The following is a 26610-nucleotide window of genomic DNA, read 5'->3' as shown; positions in this document are numbered from 1 at the left end:
TCAAGATTTCAAAATAAATCATTTTGTTTTTCTTTTTTTAAAATTTAGTCAATAATACAATTTATAGGATCATAGCCATGCCCCTTCTAAACCATATACCTCTGATAGCCCAGGCCCTCCCATAACTTAAAAAATAACATACAAAAGAAACTAGGTCGTTCCACGTGCTTTCAACGTCTGATATACGCCAGAAGTCACATGCCAAGAAAAAGTGAACTCCGGTTTTGTCATTTGACACAAAAAACATTGTTGCACCGGCAAAAGATTTCGCACGCTGATGATTTACAGCTTTCTGAGATTAAAAATAGCATAGAAACGTTCCGTTTCTCCTTATCGCAGAAAATGGCAGTGCATGCAGTAGTTGTCCCGTATCCAGCGCGAGGCCACATCAATCCTATGATACAATTCGCCACAAAACTCGCTTCTCGCGGAGTCTCTCTTACATTCGTCCTCACTCAAACATGGCACAAAATCATCACACAGGCCGACGACCATTTTTTCTCCCGCACCCAAAAACTTGGTCTGGACATTCGGGCGGGCATCATTCCAGACTGCGTTGTGGGGGAATCAGAGAGGTCGACTAACATGACGGCCTTCGTCCTCTCGCTCTCAAACATGGAATCCCATGTCGCCCACCTCATTTCAGACCTCCATCGCTCTGGATCCCCACCGTCCTGCTTAGTGGCCGACACTTTGCTCAATTGGGCGGTCCCTCTTTCTAAAAGACTTCATCTCCTCTCCGTTTCACTCTGGACAGCCTCTGTCACAGCGTTTTGCTTCTTTCATCATTTAAACTTGGGTAGTTCAATAAAAACCAAGAACAATTAGCAGTTCACTTGTTTGAAGCTTGGCATCGAAAATTCAGATCTGATTGTTTATAATTTGTCTTTGCAGTTGGGTCGCAAGGTTACATAGATGATATTCCTGGCTTGTCTCACTTACAATGGACGGAATTTGTGGACGAGCTTCCTCCTCCCTCCTCTGCGAGCAAAGCGATTGCGCAGTGTTTTATGAATGTGAGAGATGCGGATTGGATTGTCGCAAATTCTTTCTACGCCTTGGAGAACAGGGCAGTGGATGCCCTGCGCAACAAAATCACTATGCAGTGCGTGGGCCCCTTGAACATGCCCTTTACCGGCTGCGGAGATTCACAGTGCAGTCGATGGCTGGATTCGAAACCGGCCCGGTCGGTAATTTACGTTTCCTTCGGCAGCTTTGTCAATGTGGGGAGAGCTCAGGTGGGGGAAATTGCGGCGGGCCTTATGCAGAGCGGGTACTCTTTTGTTTGGGCGCTTCGTCCCAATGCAGAGGCGTCTCATGTCAGTGAAATGTTGCCGATTGGATTTATGGCAGAATGTAAAGATCGGGGTTTGATTGAGCCCTGGTTTCATCAGGAAGGGATTCTTTCGCATCCCTCGATTGGGGGGTTTTTCAGCCACTGTGGATGGAACGCCGTTTTGGAGAGCGTTTCCGCGGGTGTTCCCATTTTGGGGTTTCCCGTTGGGATGGATCAGTTCGTCAATTGCATGGTCGTTGTGGAGGAATGGAAGCTTGGGGTGAGAGGGAGGAGTAAAGAGGACGAAAACAGGGTAATTGGATCAGAGGAGATCGCGGGGAAGGTGAAAGTGTTGATGGAAGGGGAGAAAAGTGAGAGATTGAGAGGAGCGGTGGAGAGATTTAGAGAGGTCGCCAGAGAGGAAGTCGTCAATGGAATGTCTGCCAATACTTTGAAACTACTCGCTGATAGATTGAAATCAGGGAAAACAGCCAGGAAAGAAATGGCAGAACAGCCAGCGATTTGAGACTGAAGTAATCGCTATCTATCTACCTCTCTATTATATGTTTCTGTTATGGTGGCCGCTTATGAAACAGCATGGCGAGGTTTGAACACAAGTGAGAGAGTCTGGTCGAAAAGGATGAATCATCACCATTGAAGCTCGTCGAAAGAAATTTCAGCACTGCATAATCCCCACGGTCTCGGGGTTCTTCCTGTATCATTGTTCACTGGGCGGTTAGTTCTTATTAGCTTTCCCTAAAATTCTGATTAGTATAATATAATGTATTTTTATTGGTATATATTGCGGTATTAAAATCTTGTGAAAATTCATCATAGTCTGTATGTTGTAGTTTTCGATATATATAAAGAATACTCAGGAATATCTATATCATTGTTTTGAAGTATGTACGATAGTAAAAGTGATAAACAAACATAGACACGTATATAAACAAGAGACGCAATGCGTCATTATTTCTGGGTAACACATAATGGTTGTAGAGGTGTAGATGAATGAGAATAAGGTTAAATAGTTCTAAAGTAATATTGTGAATGCATTAATTTTTGCCTAGAAATGCACTTGTGATCTGATAGGATGGCTCATATTTTGTTGTTAAATTCTCGTCCTAAAAATGCAGTTGTGATATGAAATGATAGCTCATATTTTGTTGTTAAGTTTTCGTGTTATATCATTATATGTTTGGGCATTTAAGCCCAATAATAAGAGGCCAAAGTCCCCAACTATGTATTATTCTCATCTTGATTATCAAATGGAAGTCACACTATTTTTAATCATTAGATAGATATAAATAGCAATATAGAACAATAACAACATAAACATATATGCAGAGGAAAAAATGATAGATAATATATAGGAGGAAGAGGAAGAGGAAGAGAGATAAAATAGTAAGATAGAGCGATACCAACATAAGTTGTGTGTGTGTGTGAGAGAGAGAGAGAGAGAAATATAATTATTTTTCTTAATAAAACAAATAGTCAAAATAAAATCATGGTATAATGAAAAATTAAAATATATTATATTTTAATTAATAAAACTAAGAATTTAATTTTTATATTAAAACTCACATTTGTATAAGAAAAAATAAAATGTATTGAACCATAAAAATATTTTATTAATAAAACTAAATGTTTAATTTTACACAGAGAAGGTTTGCTATTTAATGTTTTGTATTTCCAATTTTTTCATAAGATTAAGTAATTTTTAATTATGTAATATATCTATATAATTTAATATGTACATTTGTAAATAATAAATAGATGTAATACATATAAATTTGATGTTGATAAATAAATATGATGTAATAAATAAGAAATGGAATATAACTATTTAATTTTAATACATAGTTTATTAAAACTTAATAATAATTTACATATCTTTTATAATTGAATTATTTCTTTTTTGTGGTTATTTCCTTTAGTATTTTTTTTATTGTAAAATATAATTATTAATTTAATATTAAAATATATATTTAAGTTTTAAATATATTTAAACTAAATGATAATTTTTTTAAATATAAAATATTAATACTAATAAATGATATAATTTAAAAATTGTAACACTTATCAATTATACATATTACAAACACTATTATAAAATATAATTAAAAAATAATATTATTTAATTTATATTTACTAAAGTAAAATAATAGTAATAATTTAACTAATTTTATTAAAAAATCAAAGTTTTAAAACAATTATGAATTCAAATACAAAGATATAACATATTGAAATTATATTGCTATTGAGAATTAATATTGATAAGACATGTTGTGTGAGGTGGAAGTTAAAATGATTGAAAAGGGAAAAAAAATTTATAAACTTGTAACAAAGATAAAAGTTGTAATTAATGCATTCATTAATGCAAGATGAGGTTGTTAGAAAATATTTGTATTTTTGTTTAAGAAAATTAATTTTCTCCCTTACCAAAAATAGTATGGACCAATAGAATGAATGAAAAATGTGATTTATAAAATAATGTGAAATTAGAAAAAGATATAAACATTTGAAGTTTCATATAATCTTTTAAATTTTTTGATTTGATTGGTTAGTGTTAATGTGATATTAGGATGACATGAATGCATAAGTATTCCTGCCTAGGCAGGAACTAATAAATCTATCATGTATCTTTTAAAGACGTACATAAATAAATCTGTTACATATCTTCTAAAGATGAAATTTGGAAGTACTCACAACCAAACAAGAACAAATTCTTTTGAGGGCAAATAATGAAAGTGATCTGATTGTAGATATCACAACTTAAAATCATTTGCTTCCATGCCCTAGATCATTGATTCAATATCACTTTCAACTTCTCTTAAAATGCTAAGATTGTATCTTGTAATCTTAGTTTTCCGACATTTCTATGTTAATTTACACGTCTTTTAAAATTATAAGATTTTTTTTCCCTCAAAGTTTTATATAATGCATGTTTTATTTTTCTATAATAGATTTAAAATGTCTAAGGGGTTTAGCTTAGTTGGTTGAAGCAATCAGTTCTCATTGTGGACACCTTGGTTCAAATCCCAAGAGGTACATCTTTGTGGAATTCTAAGTTGTGACTCTTGGTCTTCTATTGGTTGTATTTGTCTCATTTATTGAACATTCTAGTGTGATTTCTCAAAAAGAGCTTGAATAAGTTGTAATCCTTGTTCTTAAGGAGCACCCAATATGTTAGATGATTACTTTCTTGTATGCATTGCATTTGCTTACGATAACATTGTCATATTCACTAGGCCAATGTAAATAGTAAGTACAAGTAACTATGAGACCATTTTTTTTTTTTAGTCGACAAATGCTTAGTTGTAGGTCATTATTTTTCTTTTGGATTTTAGTCAAATGTTTCATTCAACATTGAAAAGCAATTTCATTAGAATAAGTCAAAGAGGCTTCATTTTAATTACATCCAAATAAAACATGTGGTTTAGACAGTTTTGAAGCACATTTCTTTCATAAATGTTGGCATTTAATTCGAAACGAAATTTGGGAGGATGTAGAAGCTAATCAAAAATTTTGAACCCTTCTAACTGAAATTAATAATACATTTTTGACTCTCATTTCGAAGATAAATTCATGTGTGGGGAATAAGGAGATTTGAGACCCATTTGGTGTAATGTCCCCACTATTAGGGTTTGCCTTAGACAAATATTGCTTGCAAAATAAATGTCAAATTTAAACAATGACAAGTCTAAATATCCTATTCTACCCGCTATCTTAACCCCAAACCTTAAAGACATCTTCAAATCAGGATTACAAACCAATCTAAGGATCTTTGGGTTATGGATGATATATCATCAATTTTAGTATCATTCTTGGTCACTTCTCTATCTTCTCTGAAGTTCTCTCCTTAAGGTTCTTCCTAAAAGAGGTAACCTCTATCCAATGCCCTTAACACATATGCATATGCTAAGTCATCATAATATTATGTCCATAAGAGATTACATTAATCTTAGTCATGTCTTTTATATAAAGATTGCTCTCTCATACCAACATTATTATATCAATCTTAGGCTTGTAAGTCAAATAGAGATTATATCAATATTTCATACTGAAATTTTAGAGATTCATTAGTCTTAGGCATGTCAATCAAATAGAGATCATCAATCTCACATACCGACATCATACCGACATTATAGAGATTCCTTAACCTCAGGCATGTCGGTAAGATGGAGATCATCAATCTCACAGAGTGACATTATAGAGATTAGAGAAACATAGTCATGTCAATCAAATCGAGATTATCAATCTCTCATACTAACACTATCAGAGTTCAAACCAATCTCTTCCTCGGGTAAGTGCACAAAGATGGGGGACTAAAGAGGGGTATAAGTTGCCTTTTTTTTTTTTTTGAAATCAGACATATATGAACTTTGGCAAGAAATTGAAGCTAGTTGGACTCGATATTTTAAGATATGATAAAAATAAAAGCTGTAGCCCTCTGAATCTAGTTTCTAAACAACTAGCTTTTATGTTAAATGGTGGAGTTTAAGACCCTGAAAAATGGGGAGCACACAAAGTGGTCTTGTTTTTCAAGTAAATTTATAACATACTGTCAATTGTACTCCCCCTAAAATCTTGATTTTTCTTTTAAATTTTTTTAATCACTCTATTGAGGAGTTAGCTAACACTATGTAGTTTACCTTGATTTTTTTTGGTGATTTTTTACTCTATATTTGATTTATTATGAATTTTTAAAGTGGAGTCATACAAAAATGTGAAATTTTGTTGTGGCACCCCTATAAATCATTGAAGACCAATTGAAAATAAATTATTTTTTTTTGAAGTGTGTAGAATGGAGTCTAGATTTTAGAAAAGTAACTTGTAAGAAATGATGAAAGCATGAAAATCTATTCATAGAATACTACAAATTGGTTTTTGACAAAAAATGGACATACATTGAAAACAAATTATTGATGAAAGGCTTAACATAATCCAAATTCAAAAAAAATTATGGTTAGATAGCTAACAAGGAGATTTATAATCTTATGTAACTCAATTATCTTACTATATAACCAAGAGTAAACCTGATAGATGCCACACAACCAAATCTACATTTTTTTGCGTATACTTGTTGGGAATCACATCTTAGACTTGCTTCAGATGTCCAAGCCTTTGGGTTGGATATTCAAGGTAAATCCAACCCTTTTGATTGGCAATCTTTAATGAACACCATAGTGTGTATGCACTATAGCGCATATCTGATATAGTGCATACACACTATTTGAATATGAAAAAGGAGAATTTTTATTACATTTTCAAATAGTGTGTATGCACTATGAAAAAACATAGTGTGTACATGATGTAGTGTGTGCACACTATGTTTTCCCATGTTCGATCCTATTGCTCAGGAAATACAAAGCATAGTGCGTACGCACTATGTCTTGGATGGGGGAAAACCAAAAAGTGGCAAATTTTTGGTCCCCCATCTTTCTGCACATACCCCACCTTATATTGACCACTTCATTAAACATCAAATAGTCTTTTATATAAACATCTAAAAATTATATATTTTAGAAATACCATATATGCAAATTTACATCAGTGAATATATAGCTATATATTTATGTTATTAATTATCTAAATAATATACTTATATTTAATAGATGCTTATCTCATAACTTATCATAAACACCACATATTTTTTCATATTCTTAGCTTACTATTGTTTGTAACTTATCATGACCCAATTTACATATATGGTTGCCTTGCTTTTATTAATTCCATTCTTAAACATGTATAAAAATAAATGTAACCTTCCTTACCTTTTATGATAATGGGACCTTTTATGATAATGGAGCCTTTTATGACAGGAGATTATGATTCCAAATTGTGTGCATTTCCCCACTTCTTCATGTAATATCTTTTCTCATAGAAAAAAAAAGATTTTTTGTTGAATTATTGCGTGTTCTTCTTTTCACATAGGATACTATTTCTTACTCTTAATATTTGTTGAATTGTCTCCTATTTAAGAAATTTTACTTGTCCATTTTATTATCGTTCTCCACCCATTTCATATGTTTATGGGCCCATCGGTCACACCCCTTTGAAGGCCTATTTACTTTGAAACATAAATTTTAGTTTTTTAGTTTATTTATAACTAAAGTCGATACCACTTGTTAGTTCCTGCCTTTGGCAGGTAACTATTGTTTTCCTTTAGTCTACTTAATTATTAGTTGCACCAATCAGGTTTTGAATTGGTTTAAACCTTTGTTATATTTACAAAGTTTGCTAATTTCATTGCATTTACGAAATTAGAATACTACTATTTTTTTGCAATTTGATTGGCTTTGAAACAAAAAGGCAATGAAAAAATTAATTTCAGTGTTAAAAAACAAGTGAAATTGGACATTACGTTTTACACGTTACTCAATAAGTAATAAAGTCCATGTACTATTGTCAGGTTTCCATTAACATTTAACAGACTCTTTAGGTCAATTGGTTTCCTGTATTTTTTCCCCAAACTCATTTCACATTTATTTACTTTGCTTTTTGTGAGCTTTTGTGAATGCCTGGTATTTTTCTCATCTAGTTCTGTTGATCTCTTGCTTACCTTGGACCGTTTGTGGATTGTCTCCGTTGGTTGTTTACAGAAGATTTGTAGCATTGACAACAGGTAGTGACACATTTTTTTAATAAAAAATGTATGCACTCAAATACATATGTCGTGGAAGGGTTTTTCCTTGTAGTATTGTTGTTTGTTTTCTTTGTCATATATTGACTGACTGCAACTTGGGCACATAGACACAAAAAATAAGATCATGTATTTTATCCACTTGGAAGCCCTTTCCTGTGTCTATGGACAACTTTGCCTCAAAAGCTCTCAAGGAAGATGATATAATTATAGCTAGTCTCTGAGATAAAATGTTTTTAGGGTCTTGCCTTTTCTGTTCTTCACGTGATGCTTGCTGGCATTCGTGTAGTAGTTTTTAGGGGTTCCTCTATTTTTTCGTATTTTAAGCCCAAAACCTCCCTATGTTTGATCACATAATAACCATAAACTGTATTTTAAGCTTGAAATACATTGATAAAATGAAGATGGACTAATTTGTGTTGTATAGATAATGTCCTACATTTACTTTTCATTATGTTCCTTAATAATTAAACTGGTGAGGAGTTTCCAGCACAAAAGTGTAGAAAATGGATCTAATATGCTTACTTGTTTATGCATTTCTTCTTTTTCTTGAACCAATAAAACTACGAATTAGTTTTGCAGAATTGTTTACATTTGTGTTGGTTTTCTCTAGAACAAATAGAGGCTAAGTATTATTATGGGTTTATAGCTGATAAGGACATCTGGGTTTTTACCATTTACATCTTTAGAGCAGTTGCAGACTCACAACAAACACTCCCACACTCCAACCCACTTTTCTTCAATCCAAGCAATTCAATTTACTACTTACCAGATATTTACTTCAAATGATTCGTTGTGTAGATTCCTTGCTGCTTTTCAAGGTTTCTTTTTGCTGAATGCCTAAATTTGTAGCGTGTGGGTGAAGATTGTAGATATGTGTTAGAATACTAGAGAATACTTTGGAATTTTTAATGTCTCATGGCAGAAATGATAAAATCACTTTTACTGATTACTAATTTTTCCATTCATTTAAGCAATAAGACATTTGTTTATTTTCCTGTTTATGAAACGCTTTCATTGTGAAATTAGTAGGCAAAGAAAGCTTTATGACACATCTCAAACTGACATTGTCCATATTTTTATTATATTTATGGTGATTTTACTAGGGCATGTGTCTATATTTGTCTATATTTGTGCTTTTACCATGTTTCCATATCATATTTTGTGATTTCTGCTATATTCATTCATACCCCATGAAGTTAATATTCCTCATCAAGCTTATATGACACCAATAACAACATAGAGCATACTTTATATACTGATAGCTTGTGCTCTTCTAAGTATATCCCTCAGACCATGTATATCTTGTCTCTGCTTGTCAGACTGGTAAATGTCTTCAACTTGAAAGCTCCTTCTCTTCAACATTTTAAATATACTGATAGGCAGACTATGTTTTCAACTTTCTTTAAAATGGTTATAAATAATTTTGTGCATACTCCAAGAGTATGCCTCAAACCATGGATCTCTTAGCTTTGCCTTTCAGCCTAGTAAATGTCTATAAACCAAAAGCATGTCTATAAATCAAAAGCCACTTCTCTTGAACATTTTTTGATATTGGATTCCTAATTTTGAAGTTCCTACCTCGATGAATGGGAAAAAAAAATTGTACATTGGAATCTAGTGCCAGAAAAACTGAAGTAAAAGCAATGAATGTGTGTGTTTAGATGAAATGATTCTAGATTTAGCTATGATTTAGAATTAGATCTTTTGAGAATCCACAATAGACGATGAAGTGGCATCTGATAGAAGATGTTGATGAATGACCAAACTTTCATACAGTCTTAGATAAATAGAAATGAATACCTCTAAAAATTCATTGAAGTAGCTCCTTGGTATTACCATGAAACTTTTTTGATACTTGACATGAAATTTCAGATTTTTTTTTACTCAAAATATGCTTATGTTTTCCAAAATGTACTAATGAACTTATTTTACATTATTAATTGTAATGCTTAAAAGAAGATATCACTATTGGTACATTTTGTACATGTCGAAATTGAAAACAAAGGACACATTTATAGGTATCAATTTAGTGTATGTTTCATAAAAAAATACATTGAATTTGCGATTTAACCTTGCACTATTTTCAAGTTTCCTTATGATGCATAATACGTTTAACTAATTTATTGGTAATAATTATTTTATTTATACTTGTGTAGCTTAAGAAACATTTTTTTGAAGAAATACTAAGATCAATACTGTGCAACAGGTACACAAAACTATCTCCTATTTCCTTGCAATATTGTAACATGCTACATTTTATAGAAGAGGTCTGAATTGCTCATTTTAACAACAACTTTTCTAAACATAGTCACAATATCCACCAATTTGTTTCATCTATAGATAAAATGACAAATTTCAAACATCTTACAAACTATGCCCAAAGAAGCAAACCAAATCAAAACATTTCATAAATTGTTGACGTAGAAAACTATGAAACTCAAATACAACTTCTGCAATTCAACATTGACACTATAGTAGAGAAAGAAGGATTGCATAGATTAAATCCATTTACATACACAATTGGAGATTGTTTATTCGACTCCTTTCAATATTTGCTCCACAACAAGTATACATCAATTCAACTATGCAAAGGAACCATTGAATACTTCATGAGTTGTCTCCAAAGAGGCGAGAGAGACACTATTGACTCATACAACCTTGAATTGAACTCTCAAACATTATATGACCTCCACAAAGTTACAAATGTTGCATCATACTTGCATAGAATGCAATTGTCTGTGAACCCAACCATAGGCAATAACAAAAGTGGATTATGGGGAGGTGTAATCTGCATTCACTAGTTATCAAAGTGGTTGAACATACAATTGTGTGTTTGGTCACTAACAAGAGGCAAGAAGTACTTGCACTTTAATAGCATGTCACATGCAGAATCATATTCTCTGCTTTTTCATGACAATAATCCACTCTGCGGACACTTTGAGCCTCTCGTGCACTTAAAATTCAATTTTACCAATGACCAACCAAAAAAAAAATTCAACAAAGCATCAACACATAAACAGTACAGAAATCTTTACCAAATACAACTACCATTGATCGAAAAGAAAAATGCCAATGAAAGAATATCGTTGTGTACTATCAAAAATTTAATTAGAGACAATAATCAAACTAACAGAAACAAATTCTTCAATTCCTTCCAAAATCCAACAAAACTTGCCAAAAAATGTAGAAAAAGGAAAAATCCACCCCAACGAAGAAAAAAAACACTATCACCAATACAAATATTTGAAGCAAAAATCCAAGACACACCAAAATACTCATGCACTATTTGCCAGATGTTGTGTTTCAAAAAAGACATTAGAGCATTTCAAAATCAACAAAAATTAGCCTATCACAAACTAGTCAAACCACCTATCAATCCATTAACAAATTACATTTGTCAAAAATACAATACTGCATCAAAACATTCAACTCTTCCTAGGTATGCTACACCGCATAATATTAAAATTAACAATGCAATTCAATATGTTGAAATGTTAACACAATTGGAAGAGCATCGTGTTTCATTGCAAATTTCTTTTGCACAAATATGGGAGCTAGGATACAAAAGATCTCAATTAGGCCTAACTGGTTCAATCATTAATGTATCTGTTGACACAAAAAATGTTCAAAGAGCTTTACCTGTATCAACTACCAATACAAAAACAATTGTTGTTTCCCTAAAAGGACATTTAGAATATAGAAATGCTTTCCAGAAAGGCATGGTACATCTAACAGTTATCATGCAAGCTCTTCAACAATTGACTCAAACAACATTATACAAAATGCACAATGTAAAACTAAATGACAATTGGAAACAAGTTATCCAAATAAATACTAACATTACCAACCAAAATGAACTATCCACAATTGACTTTGAGTCAGACAATGACAATGAACAAGGACCATGTGAAACTCTGGTGCATGGGTTCACTGAATCCATTAACATACACAAAATGCAAGAGAAGTTGATTGAAGTTGCGCCTACCTAAGACCAATGCCCTATTGGAATATTCCAAGACAAATATGTAGAAGAAATGAATTTTCCAACTTTTTTCTTTGGTAACCCACGTGATAATGATATCACTAAAAAATTTAGCTACCAAAAAATAGTGATATTGAAATTGTCACATTCACAGAGACGATTTGCATACCATACAACCAACCTTTTCTTTAAAACAATTATGATACTCATACATCAAGTAATGTCCACAATGTGGATAAGAATTCAAAAGGGCCAACTAAAAGAAAGAAAGCTATTGGCAAAAGAAGTCAAGCATAAACCAAATCTAGAGAAACTACTAAAGTCAGATATAGGTTATGTTGACTTAAAAAAAATACGAAGGTCTCCTGACTACACACAACACCTAAAGAAAAAAAAATTCGCAATGATACAACAACTAGGACCGCCTACTTTCTTCCTCACATTTACTAGTGCTGAACAGAATTGGCCAGCACTGCAAATGACATTGAAAGAACTACATACGTCCCACTATTCAAAAAATAGACAAAACTTTACTGTAGAAAATGAAATGAATGTACATGAACTAATCAAAAGAGACCCAATAACTTGTGCACAATACTATAGGCATAGAATAAATGCACTCAAAACATTAATCTTGATAGACTAGTCTTTCTTTGGAAGTGTATCAGACTATTTCTCAGTAACCGAATTTCAAAATCGTCAAAATGAACATGACTATTTCCTCATATGGGTTCACAATACTCCCATGTATGGAAGACACAACAATACAAGCATTATAGAATTTGTAGACAAATATATTACATGTGACACAAAAGATTTAGAACCAAATATAGCAATACTACATGTGCACCACCATACAAAACAATGCAGAAAATTCAAAAATGCACATTGTAGATATAATTTTCCATTTCCACCAATTAATAACACAACAATACTTGAACCATTAGGAGATACAAATGAAAAATTCAATTCAATTTCTACACAGATTCATACCAAGATTGAAAAAGCAACTTACACCAATACATTTACATTCACAATTTTTTATAGAAGAAATAGGTGTCAATGAAAACGACTACATAATGGCCTTCAAGTCTACAATCAATAGGCCTACCCTTTATCTCCAGAGAACACCTTCACAAATATGGAACAATAGCTTCTCCAAAAAAATACCAGAGCTTTGGAGACCAAATACAAATGCACAATATGTCCTCAATGCATATGCTACAGCAATGTAGTGCAGCTCCTATATGGCAAAAGTGGACAGATCGATGACAAATGCATTCAAAAGAATCTGTAAAGACCACCAACAAAAAAATATAGATGCCCTAAAAATGATATCAAACTTAGGAAATGCTTTACTAAACCTCCATCAAATGTCATCTCAATAAGCAGCACATGTTGCACTTTCACTACCACTAAATCACAATTCTAGAAAATGCATCTTCATCGATACAAGAGCTCAAAATGATTGAACATTTATATTAAAATCGGTGAAAGAATTAAACAAAGAGGATGATGAATCAAAAAATGTAATGTGCAAATCAATGATGGACTACTATTTACAATGTCCTCAGATTATTTCAAACATCTGCCTTGCAGAATTTGTCTCTGAACATAAAAAAGATGGCACTAAGCTTGATCATAAAACCAAGCCAAAAGTAATTTGTTTCATAAACTTCAACAAGAATATTGACATAGGGAGCCACTGTAGAGAGCAACTAATATTATACAAGCCATTCATAATAAGTGAAGATACCTTCAAAGAAAACTCTGACACTTGGGAAAATGCATACTTGTAAAATCAATCAATTATCCAAATAAATCGTACAAAATTATGCTACACCACAACATCTGCATGGGGTGACATTAACAAAGCTATCTCTGAAGTCAATGAAAATGATGTCAATATCAAGAACACAAGATTTATAGAAAAAAATCTTGTAGAAGAAGAAAAATATGACATGCAACAAGATATTCAAAGTGCATTGAATAAGAGCATCAATAATCTATCCTCAAGACCATTTGAAATTGCAAGACATCCAAAAATCATGGACAACCGTGAATACTATAGATTAAGAATATCCCTAAATAGAGAGCAACAAATAATCATTAAATAGATTGTCATGAAAAATTTAAAGGATCCTAGCAATCCAATACATTTGTTCCTAATAGGAGGAGTAGGAACTGGAAAGACATTTACTACAACAACTATTTACCAAGCTCTCATTTGATTGTACAACAATATAATTGATAGTGATCATGATAAACCAAAAGGCCTAATGATTGCATATACAAGAAAAGCAACATACAACATTGGTAGATCAACACTGCATTCGGCCTTCCAACCTTTCAACAAATCAAAGATTGTCTCACTCAACACAAAGAGATTAGATACAATGTCAAAAACCTATAGTTAGCTGCATGTGCTTCTCATAGATGAGATCTCTTTGGTAGGGTCCACATTTTTATGGTACTTTGATAAATGATTACATGATATTATGCAACTACCTACTAAATACTTTGGCAACATTGACACATTTTTTTGTGGTGAGCTCTACCAAGCTCTCCCGGTGCTAGATTCAGACCACAATAGTAGGACAAAATGATAGTCAATTCATTGCTACTCTTAATAGGATACATTTGGGAAAACATACAAATGACAACATACAATACCTCAATCATGCTTGCTTACGCCCAACGCCACTTGACCCAAAATTTCCATACCTTTTCTTTAGAGGACAAGATGTTGACACACATAACAAGAATATGCTATCAATAGTTCCTGGTAACAACATCATATTAAATGCAATTGACCTTCTAGACCAAAACTATACTCGAACATGAATCTACAACCATGTAGAAACCCTACCAAGTCAAATAATCTTAAAACCAAATATCCTTGTTGAAATTATTGGAGGAAACTATAACAGAGAAGATGGCCTTGTCAATGGATCAGATGGAATCTTCAAAACATACACAAGACAACAAGACATTGACATAATTTGGATTCAATTTAATGATCCCAAAATAGGCCATCACCAAAGAAATAAATTAGCTCAGTACTACACAATAGAAATTCAGAGAGATTGGGTCCCAATACATCAGATAACAAGACCAATTCCCAAATTGTTTACTAGTGGACAAGTAAAAATTAGAAAATAGTTCCCAATACAACTTACATGTGCTCGAACAATACACCAATCTCAAGGGCTAACATTAGAAGGCCTTGCTTTTGACCCAACTGGCATTACACAACATGGCTTAACATATACAACACTTTCAAGAACAAAATAAATCCAATCACTATATTTACTTAAACCTTTACAATCAAAAATTTAAAAGTCAAACAAATTATTCATTGCAAGATATCTTGCCTCCAAACAAATGCACAATGGAAACTTGAAAATTAGCTAACATGTTTGATGCAAGATTCACATATACTTCTATGCACACTAAATACCTATAGCTTGAGAGCACACACAGATTAAATTATTAATGGCTATGATATCATGGCCTCCGATATTTTGTGCCTCCAAGAGGTCCACTTGCCTCCATCCCATACAAATATACTCCCCAAATACAACAGCCATACACTATATCATATACACAACATAACAAATTTTGTAACAAACAATCTACTAGTGTTGAATATAAAAGAGCATAAAACACAAAATAGTGAACCCATAACATTGACACTACGCCATCATGCCACCGAATTCAATATTTCTAATGTTTACATATGGCCCAATACTCTCTTAGATCACATCTTGGCCATAATGACTAACATCTTTACCTATCCAATCCAACAAACAACTCTTTTCATTATAAAAGATTTCAATTTAGACATGTCTAATGAAAACAAAACAAAAAAAAGACTCATACAACATATGAAGCAACACAACACACAATTTGCTCTTAAAAAAAAAATACTCCAAATAGACCACTAATTGACCATATATGGATTAACTCAATCAGAAATATATGTTGCACCTATACAACAGAAGCATATTGGATAGACCACCTCTCAACTTTCATAAACATTCATTCTGTGAGACAAGAACATTAAAACCCAACAATTATAATCTTCCAACATGGCTTAATGTTGTCATTTTAGATACATTCAATTTAATTGTGTTTTTGCTAGCAACGATGGATACAACAAAAGAAACAAATGAAGTAGAAACAAATGAAGAAAACAAATAAAAAAGGTAATAACATCAATTGCTTCAATTTGTTAGATTATCTATTAAATTAAAAAACTTAACATCAATTGTTTTTTAAATCTTTTATAGTCTTCCAAATCATGCAACTTGACATCATGCTACTCATTTTGTAATAGTCCAAAACTAACTTGTGAAATACCAGTAATAATTGAAGATCTAAATGCTAGAAAAGTTGGCACAACTTTTGAAGGCAATGTGTTGGTCACCTACAAAGTTGTCCTTGACAAAGGACTATGTTCCTTAATAATTATACTGGTGAGGAGTTTCTAGCACAAAAGTAGAGAAAATGGATCCGATATGCTTACTTGTTTCTGCATTTCTTCTTTTTCTTGAACCAACAAAACTACGAATTAGTTCTGCAGAATCGTTTACATTTGTGTTGGTTTTCTACTAGAACGAATAGAGGCTAAGTATTATTCTGCGTCTATAGCTGATAAGGACATCTGGGTTTTTTCCATTTACATCTTTAGAGCAGTTGTAAACTCACAACAAACGCTTCTGCACTCAAACCCACTTTTCCTCAATCCAAGCAATTCAATTTACTAGTTACTAGATATTTACTTTAAACAATTTTTTGTGTAGATTCCTTGCTGCTTTTCAAGGTTTCTTTTCGCTGAATGCCTGAATTTGTAGCGTGTGGGTGAAGATTGTAGATATGTGTTAGAATACCAAAGAATGCTTTGGAATTTTTAATGTCTTGTGGCAGAAATCATAAAATTGCTTTTATTGATTACTAATTTTTCCATTGATTTAAGCAGTAAGACATTTGTCTATTTTCCTATTTATGAAAGGCTTTCATTGTGAGGTAATTGTTTCAAATATCTCACACTTTTCATTTCACATAATCAAATTCAACATTCTACTGATATTCTTTAACCTTCTTATAGGTTGTTGGGCTCTTAACACCTGCAAATGCATATTCAAATCCATTTTATGCATTCTGTCCTAAATGCAGCTACAAATTTGATAACTATGCAACACTAAATGACAAAATAGCACATTGTACCAAATGTAATGAAGAAGTTAACTAAATATATTCCCTTCATATTACAGGAGTCATTACTAACAACAATAATCAAACTATCCACTACTTTGTAGAAAAGAATATTGTTGAGAAAATTTGGCCTTCCTTAAAAAACATGACATATGACGCATATGTCAATGACAAAGTAGCAGTTATATTTATGTTTCAAGACTTCCAACTTAGAGGAAAGTTCACTCTTAATCAAAGAAGTTAGATTGCTCATGTTCTTGCACTTGAAAATTAGCACATACATTGGTTTCAGTAAGGTATACACATTCATAATATTCTTCTTTTCTTCTTGTTTCATATCCAACAATTGTTTCTATGTTATACTAACTTGGCTCATACAACAGTATTGTACAGGACCCAAACTACATCAGATACTTTTTTCCATGCTATAGCTCTTACAAAGTTTTGATCACAAATACTTTTTTCCATGCTACAGTTCTTACGAAGTTTTGATCTCAAATATTATTTGACAGTTAAACATCAAGTGCAACAATATATTGTATATGGACTAGATAGTTGTTTATTTAGTACTTGTATTCAATAATTACTCTCATAATTCAAACACATATATAATCAAATCTACTATAAAACATAAATTCTATCTATGCTAATTTTAAATATTCACTAGTAAAATTTGAGCAAAAACATCTAGGCATATACTAAATGTTTTTAATGCCATGTTTAAAATTAACAGTTGTATGCTACTTGTACCACTTTATTTAATTTCTTATTTATGTCCATTATGCTTTTCATAGTTTTAATGGTATTCAATCTTATACATCTCTCCTCCAACATACTATGTCTATAATGCTTTTTCACCATATAAATTATCTACAAGTTTTACTTTTTGCTTCATGTCTTTAACTTCTCAAATGCATCAACTCCAATTGATGCAACTGCATCAACTGCAACAATGAAAAACAAAATCAAGTATTCTATTTCACGCCTCCATTGTCAAATTTAACTTGCATATAAAATAATGACTTCATAACTCCTTCTACACTAACCTACTTCCACTATCTATATCGTGTACAACAAAATCAACTTTCTAGCAGCAAATGGAGATTCCATTCATCAAACAAAACCACCCAAAACCACATTTAGGTACCATTTTCTTATTCATTTTTTTTGTATTTTACTTACATGTACTATATTATATAGCTCTATTATATTCTTTCTTATACTTGCAATATTTGCTTTCAACTTTCAACAGTTGTATAAAAATATGTATTGATCAGCAGCACAACAACAACACCCCTACTATTCATGAACAACAACATTTTTTCTAGGAAGCAGCATCCCTACTATTCGCAAAGGACAACACCTCAAACCTTAATGTTGAAAAAGATTCTAAAATTTCTAGTATATTTATCAACATGTTGTATTTCAAAGAATGATTTAAAGTGATTCCATTCTTATACATGACCACAAAAGCTCTCTATACCTGACAGTATACATGTTAAGTGTTAAAGACAAATTATAATATTCAGTTATGGATTTTGCATATGATCTTTATCTTATTGAGTTTTAGAAAGTATTTTCTACAACTTTTGATGGCTTAAAATAACTCATAATAAATTATCTATGCTGAACTTATTCTATGTTATGTAAATCAGTTTTTGGATTAGATTGTGTGGAGATTTTTACCATCAGATGTATTCTAAAAAAAACACCTCCAAATCAGTGTGCACTGATTCGATACATCTAAGTTGTTCTTCTTTGCACATACTCAATCTTAATGCTAAATTTGAAACACTATTTGATATTCTCAGAAAAAAAATCTTTTATTATTACACCTCTGCGGAAATTGGAGTCTATCTTCCTTTTGTTGTACATGATAGCTGCCTAGATGGATGCCTATTGTTCCATGACCTAGTTCAAAAAAATGCAGCCACTTTCTATTCAAGTACCCAAAGATGCTTTATGTTCAATAGCCAGCATTCTTCCATGCTTGTGCATTTCATTTTATATTGCTAAAAATTGTAACTAGTTCAATTTCCCCTTCATGCAATACTACTTCGGTCAACCATAAAAACATGAAGGCAGGAACTTTGGCATGTGTGCCCCTTGTTTGCTTAGTTTTATCATTTATTTTGATATGTTTTGATTGGTGTCAACAATATTAATTAACTAATGATAATAATTGCCTTAAGATGGTTTAGTATTGCTGATAATAATTTTTTTGGTTATTAATTAATTATCTATGTTAACTATAAATATAATTAATATTTATCAATATTGATTATAAATATACTAATTTTATCTATATTGATTATCACGATGACATTCAAAATAATAGGACATCTAGCTATATTTAGAATAATTTATATTTTGAATATATTAATTATATTAATTGTGTGTCATAAGTGTCAACATAGAGTTATGGCACATTGCATTATGCAACACCATATACAAAATTCTTTGTAAGGCATTAACCAATAGATTGAAGAAATTCCTACCCATATTAAAATATGAAGAACAAATTGGATTTGTTTTAGGTAGATCAATTTTAGAAGGAATCATAATAGCTCAAAAAATTATACATACAGAAGTCAACAAAAGAACCATGCATGCTTATCAAATTAGATACATAGAAATCATATGGCAAGGTTGATTAGCATTTTTATGCAAGTGTTTAAAGAGGCCTTTGGATTTTCAAAGAGATGGATAAACTTCTATTCAATTATATTTCCTACCCAAAATCTCTATTATTCTTAATGGTAATCTGGATCAAGAGGTATTAGATAAGGAGACCCAATCCCTCCAATTATTTTTGTCATAATGCCCAATCCTTCAATAAAACTATTAACAAATTCACAATGAAGGAAAATCTCAGGCATTGGAGTAGCTGAGTAACTCGTCAAAATTTTATAGATGGTATTATTACCCTTCTAGGCACAAGCACCATGGAAGAGGCTAAACAATTTAAAGATGTGCTAAACTTGTATATGGAAGCCTTAGGCCAAAAATTGAATGCAAATAAATCAATAATATTCTTTCTCAATACTAAACCATGAGTAGAACAAGGCATGTGTAGATTTCTCAAAATTAAGATAAGAAACTTCCTATGCAAATATCTAGGTATACCTCTAGACAAAGGACAATGAAATACTCAAATATGGTCACCTATTACTTCTAAGATGCATAAAAAAATTTGAGAAGTTGGAAAGAGAGAAGGTTATCAAATGCATGAATCTTAACAACCATCCCAACATATTAAATGTCGATAGTACCTATTTTTGACAGTGTTAAGAAAACCATGGATAGAAAACTTCAAAATTTCTTTTGGTGGGGCACTTTTAATTACAAAAAAATTGCAATTAATAAATGAGATACTATATTTAAAATTTTCCTAGTTGGAGGACTGGGACATTGGACGAACAAGGCTTTAGGGGCAAAGCTAGTTTGGAACCTTTTTCAGAACCTTGAGAGAAAATGGGCCTTATTATTACTAAACAACTACCTTAAAGAAGTAGATCCTATCAATATTTATAGAATAAAACATTTAATCAAAGGATCATGTATTTGGAACTCTATGATTGACCATAAAGAAATTATTTCTAATTAATTAACCTAGAATATAGGTAATAGAGACAACTCCATTGTTTTGGAACAATACTTGGATTGGATATGGAACAATAAATTGACTAGGCTTGAATGTTAATCTAGGTAATTATATCTCTAAAAATGATAGGAAAGCTTCTCTACAATGGTAATGGAAATAAATGGACCACATTCCTCTATCTAATGAGGATAAAAGTTCCCTTATTGAAATCCTACAAACCAGACATTTGGCCCTTAAAAACATAAAGGATAATTTGGTATGGAGAGGCTCCAATGATGGAAAAGACAAAGTGAAGAATGGATACAACAAAATTGCTAATTTATAATCTCTCCATAATATTGACATCCCTCTCAATTTATGTTGGAATAAGACTAGCTCTCCTAAAGAAGGTATGTTATTTTAGGCAACACTTCAAAAATTAAAATTAATAGTAGAGTGGTTTAAAAAACTTGTATAGGTCGAGCCCTCAAGATGCATATTGTGTGAACAAGAGGAACAAACAATTGATCATATTCTTTTTTGTTAAAGTAATAAGGTTTTTTCTTATTAATTAAATCATATTGGTTTAATTATTAAGTCACTTATTATCTCTAATTTACTTAAGCTAAACTTTGGGTATATAATAATTACATCTTTTATTAATTATTATCATGTAACCTAGGTTATTTACTTGTTAGGGTTTTGATCTCCTTTATAAGGACGATCTCTCTTTGTGATTAAATATTCATTCGCTTTTGATTATAGCAATTTTTATTTTAGCTTATCAAGAATGTCTCATCTATGGATTTGGGAATTTCAACCTCCATAGCTTTTGCTTTTCTCTTTCTGTGACAGGTGTTTGCATGCAAGTGATTCTTGGGAGTTGTGGGGCTATTCTTTCATCAACTTCAACATGGTATCAGAGCACCATATCTTCATGACCCTATTCTATTTGTGAGACATTTGACATCAATTTTTAGACCTATGGCTTTTAGAGAATTTTGTATTGGATTTGGGGGCTATTTTTCATAACACTTTGAGCACAAACAAACTTCATCGTTGAGCTCAGAACACTCATAAACCCCCCATTTCCATATAAAATATGTCCAATTTGGACGTTGTTGAAATTTGAGGAAAAAAAATTTTTGCACCCAAGTCATTTTGACTTGGGCATGCAAATCGAGAACAATAATTATTTTTTATTTTTCAAAAAATTAATATTATAGTGGTGATTTAATTTTTTTAACAAAAAAATTACATGTGAGCATGGATATTTTGATTAAGTAAAACAAGTATTTTACAGGGGTTCCTAAAACCCACCAGTTAACAAAAAAATACTACTTAAAGTCTGGTGCTAGCAGCAAAACAACATAAAACAATAGGCCAAACCAAGCCACTAGAACTTAAAAAAATATAAACAGCCACAAAGAGGAACAGGCAGACAAAAAACCACCCAAAAGCCAAGGGACAAACAAGAAACTAGGAGCATCAATCAGGGCACAGCATCTTTGACCAACTCTGCATTCTTGAGCTACATCTCTCCCATGGTCTCTACCACAATAGTCTTCAAATGACTATCATCTAGAGACACCTCCTCTTCCCTCTTCCTCTTATCTGATCTCCTTCTTTTTCTCAGGCTCTCATCCTGAAGGAAGTCATCTTCATCTACAACCCTAATTTCCTCTTTGTCCTTTTCCTCCATCCCCCTATTGCTTTCCTCCATCATTGAGTGCAGCTGAATTATATTGTCATTTAATCCTTTGATTATGTTGAGGCTCTGGTTAGCCAAGCTATAGAGAGAGCTCTTCATCCTTCCACTCTTTTTTCAATCTCAGTAACCCTTGCATTGAACTTGCTTATTCTGACAGTCCTGTCCCCCCCTTCCATCCTTTCCTGCCCCTGCATCTTGATCTTTATCTCTTCTATTTCATGGGAAATCCATTTAATGGATCATAAATTGTCCACCATATTGTTGTGGGTGTTGTTTAGGAGGTTCATCCCCATTTCCCTCGCGTTATCACTTAGAATCACCAAAGTCGGGTCGATGAGTTCCTCCAATTGAATTCTGCCATCCCTTCCCTCCAAAACCTCCAAGTGGATATGCTCTCTTACTAGACCCATTTTTCTTGTGTTTGTTTGAAAGTTCCTCCATGTAGTTTTCCTACCCTTTGTGCCAAGAGTACAAGTGGTTTTTTTTTAACCATATTCCTCTTTACTCTCTTCCTAAGCTTCAAGATTGGCCTCCTTTCCCTTACCATGTGCCTTCTCTGCTTCCTTATCTCCACCCCTCCTCCTTTTGGCCAGGCTGTCATTCTTCATGCTTTCTTGTGCCTTACTGGTGTCCACCTCTTTCACATTACCCTCCTCATTTGTTTCCATCCCCTCTTCTTCTTTATTATAATCCTTTGCTAAGTTGACCTCATGCTTTACCCTTCCCTCCATTCCTTTCTTAGATTTCTTCTTCTTATGTGAGCATGGATTTTACAAGAGAAGGGAGTGCTTCTTTTTTTAATTGCATTTTTTGTTTGGACAAGACCCTGTCAGAGGTACCTTGTACCCATTTTTGGTGATTGTGATACCAACTCACTCATCCCAGCATTCTTCTCTCTGGTCGGCGGTCCCTTCCTGCTCGGGAGTCCTTTTCTCTGACATGCACATTTTTTAACTCAGGCTTTGGTCCTACATATCTGCAGTTGGATTAGAATTTGTGTAGTTTTTCTTTTGAGATTGTATTTTTTTTAAAGATTCATACCTCCAATCACATGCCCCTCTATGCCTGCTACGATGGCTTTGATGCGATCTATTCATTTTGGAGTGGGCGTTGTTGTTTTTTTTCAGAGCTCCTCCATTCTTTTGGACATTGTTTGGGCACGCAATTTTTAAGATGAAGTTTTACACCTTGTTTTTGGTGCTCATGCAACAACCCAATACAACCCATACTCAACATTTTGTTTCTGATTGAATAGAGGCCCATGTGTTGGTGGTTCAAGTATATGCAAGTATTTTTCACTTGAATCAGTGGTTGCCATTTTTTTCATGCATTTTGAGGGGAGATATTTCAACAGATTTTTGGGTGCTCCAATGCTACTCAATTCCTTAATCAGTGTCCTCTGATATCTCCATGATGTGTCTCTATTTCTTGGAGGTTGCCAAAAATTGTCCCAACTTGGATCACGACAGTTAGTGGAGGCCACCTCTGATTTGGCCATATTAGTGCAGGTCAAGGGTCAATCGTATTTACAGCTCCTCCTTTTGTCATGTCACCAAGTACATTTTTTGGCACGATCTCTAACCCTTCAAGTCTGAGCTTAGGATTCCAATTATTTGGTGAATATTTGGTTTTTTAGCTTTTCTAACCACAAGTGGATTTGTCATTTGGGCCTAACGGTTTTGTGATTTTTCTCATGATTGGCAGTTTCAATTTTTTTGAAACATTTCTTTTGGAAGCATGTTTTATGTGTGCCTTGTAATGATTATGCCTAGTCATCAACGAGTTCCATGTCTTTGTTTCTAAATTGATTTTTTTCATCACATGGCCTTTATCACCAAACATCATTTCAAACTATGACTTTTATTGGCCACCAATTTTTTCTTCTAGCATCGGTCCTTTGTTCCAGCTCTTGTTTTCAGTGACTAGATATTTTTTTGGCATTTTTTTGCCTCAACAGTTGTTTGATAGTCAAATTTACACTTGTCACTGTTAGGAATAAGGTGTCTCAATCTTGGATAGTTCATATTCTTATTATTTGTTTTGTAAATGTATTTTTTGCAAATAATGCAATTAAGTGTGAGTGTACATGTCTAGTTGGCATGTTGATGTGTCACTCCACTTGCATGTGTTAGCATCTTGAATTGTGTGTAAGGAGATCATGCCTAAACTGGTTATGAAAGATTCCTATGACATGTAAGAGCTATCTTTGGAAGATATGATGATGGGTGAAGACATGAAGACGTGTGGAAATTGATCATTGAGTACTATACACTGAAGTCTCCTTCTAGCGCGAGGGGTTTGGGGCATCGGCCTGAAATTTTTTTTGGGTTCCTACTTTTCTAGAGAATGGTAAGACCCTAATATGGTTGTTCTTTGGAAGTTTCCCTAAAATGGAAATCACATGATATTAGCAACTTTAGGGTTGCAAATAGTTGAGAGTGAAAAGTGTATTGTTGGTTGCTATTGAATGAGTCTTCCATGTCCTGAAAGAACTTGCGTTGCAAGTGTGTTGTAACCATTGTGTTGAAGATAATACATTGTGCAAGTTTTGGAGGGGTGGGGTTGTTTTATCGAAAGGTTTTTCCCCACCGACATATCTTTGTGTTTATGTATTTTCTTTCTTTGTCTATTTTCTGTATTCATGGTTGACTACAATATTATTGTTTACATAATATCGAATCTAAAATTGTATGGATTTAAGAGGAATTTGCACAATACTTTCCTTAAGGGATTAGTGTAGGAATTTGTTTCCGCACCTAGGTTTCCTTATTGTCACTTGTTGATGTTAGCACTCTTGTCACCCCTTTAAGCTCATTTTTGACTTACCTTCACATTTTTGCCCATATCTCAAGCATACAAACTTCATTTTCTACAAACAAGCTATTATTGGAAAGCTGGTTCTGAGATTGTTACAGTGGTATAAGTAATTTTTAGTTTTGATTTTGTTTATAACTTTTTCTGCTATCAAATTCAGGAGTTCTATTTTGCACTTCAAGAAACATGTCTTAAGCATTCGATCTCTGATTTAGGAATTCTTTATATTTTTGGAAAGGTATTTTAGGGCTATTTCTAGTGATGATATTTGTTTTTCTAGATTTTTCCCCAGGCACATTCTATTTAGTTTTTGGTATTTTTGCATTCTAGTGGATATCTTGGTTGTTTTAGGTCTAGGGATCAATTTCATTGCTTTATATGATTTTTCATGGTTGTACTATCTATTTTATTAGCCCTATGTCTATTCTGGTCTATTTAGACATTATTTGTATGCATTCTAGCAAACACACTAAGATAAAGTCATATTGTGTCTGTATTTTTGTTTGAGTTGTTTTACCTTGTTTTTCCTTCTGATTCGAGCAGTGTCATCTGAGGATGTTCATACAGATTATTGTATTCTTGGGATTCATCATATCTTGTGCCTTATTATACATGCACTACTCTGGTTAAAGTGCCATGGGAAGTTGATGTTTTTACCTTTGTTTGACATCTTTCTTTTGTAGTGAGTTTCCCTTCTGTGACATTAGCCTCATGACGTGTCTAAGATTGATCACCTCGGTATACACATATGTATTCTTTTGTGCATCTTGATCATAGTTCCTTGACATGTAGTTCTATCAGCCCACTTTTCCAATTTTCCTGTCACCTCACCCTTGTCTGCATTAGGGGGTTTCTTATGTTGTTTCTCTTGCTTTCTTGGTTTGATGGAGTGAGCTATGTATAGAGTATTTTTTCCTATGTACTAGGTGGATGTAGTGGTTGGGTACCTATGCATTTTAGTGAGATGGATCATTTACCATATAGACACTCTTCTTTTTGTTCCTACTTTGGATGTAGTCTTCCAAGTTAGATTGATCAACTCTTCAGGATTTGGTGTTTCATGCCATCTGTATCTTTGACTTTATTTATTTTCCTTTGTGTGGCTCCTGATTCGATGCATATTATAGTCTTCTCTACCTATTCAAGCTCTATTTTAGTGAAGTTTCTTCATATTAGTAGTTACTTTTGACAAAGCTTTGTAGCTTCTACATGCTTCAGTGGTGTTCTTCACGATCATTTTTTGTTCCTATTTCTATGACATTCCCTAGTTTGGAGGCTTCTTCCTTCCTTCACTAATTATTTTAAGCATTATTTCCATATCTTTTTGGAGTAGGGTTTTTCCCATTTGGTTTTCTCTATTACTCCTCTTTTCAAAGAT

General features: G+C 32.8%; 1 protein-coding gene across 1 annotated transcript; it reads left to right on the top strand.

The window, feature by feature from the left end:
• The first annotated feature begins 224 nt into the window (after nucleotides 1-224).
• On the top strand, nucleotides 225-2076 carry LOC149577938 (UDP-glycosyltransferase 86A1-like). Its single transcript, XM_089794623.1, has 2 exons — nucleotides 225-799; nucleotides 895-2076. Exons 1-2 carry the CDS (start codon nucleotides 343-345, stop codon nucleotides 1800-1802), a joined length of 1365 nt encoding a protein of 454 aa, XP_089650749.1. The 5' UTR covers nucleotides 225-342; the 3' UTR covers nucleotides 1803-2076.
• The last annotated feature ends 24534 nt before the right edge of the window (nucleotides 2077-26610 follow it).

Source organism: Cupressus sempervirens, chromosome 1 (genome assembly GCF_028749045.1).
Source record: "Cupressus sempervirens isolate cs-2001-9-10 chromosome 1, ASM2874904v1, whole genome shotgun sequence".
NCBI lineage: Eukaryota > Viridiplantae > Streptophyta > Pinopsida > Cupressales > Cupressaceae > Cupressus > Cupressus sempervirens.
This window is presented reverse-complemented; position numbering and strand designations above follow the sequence as displayed.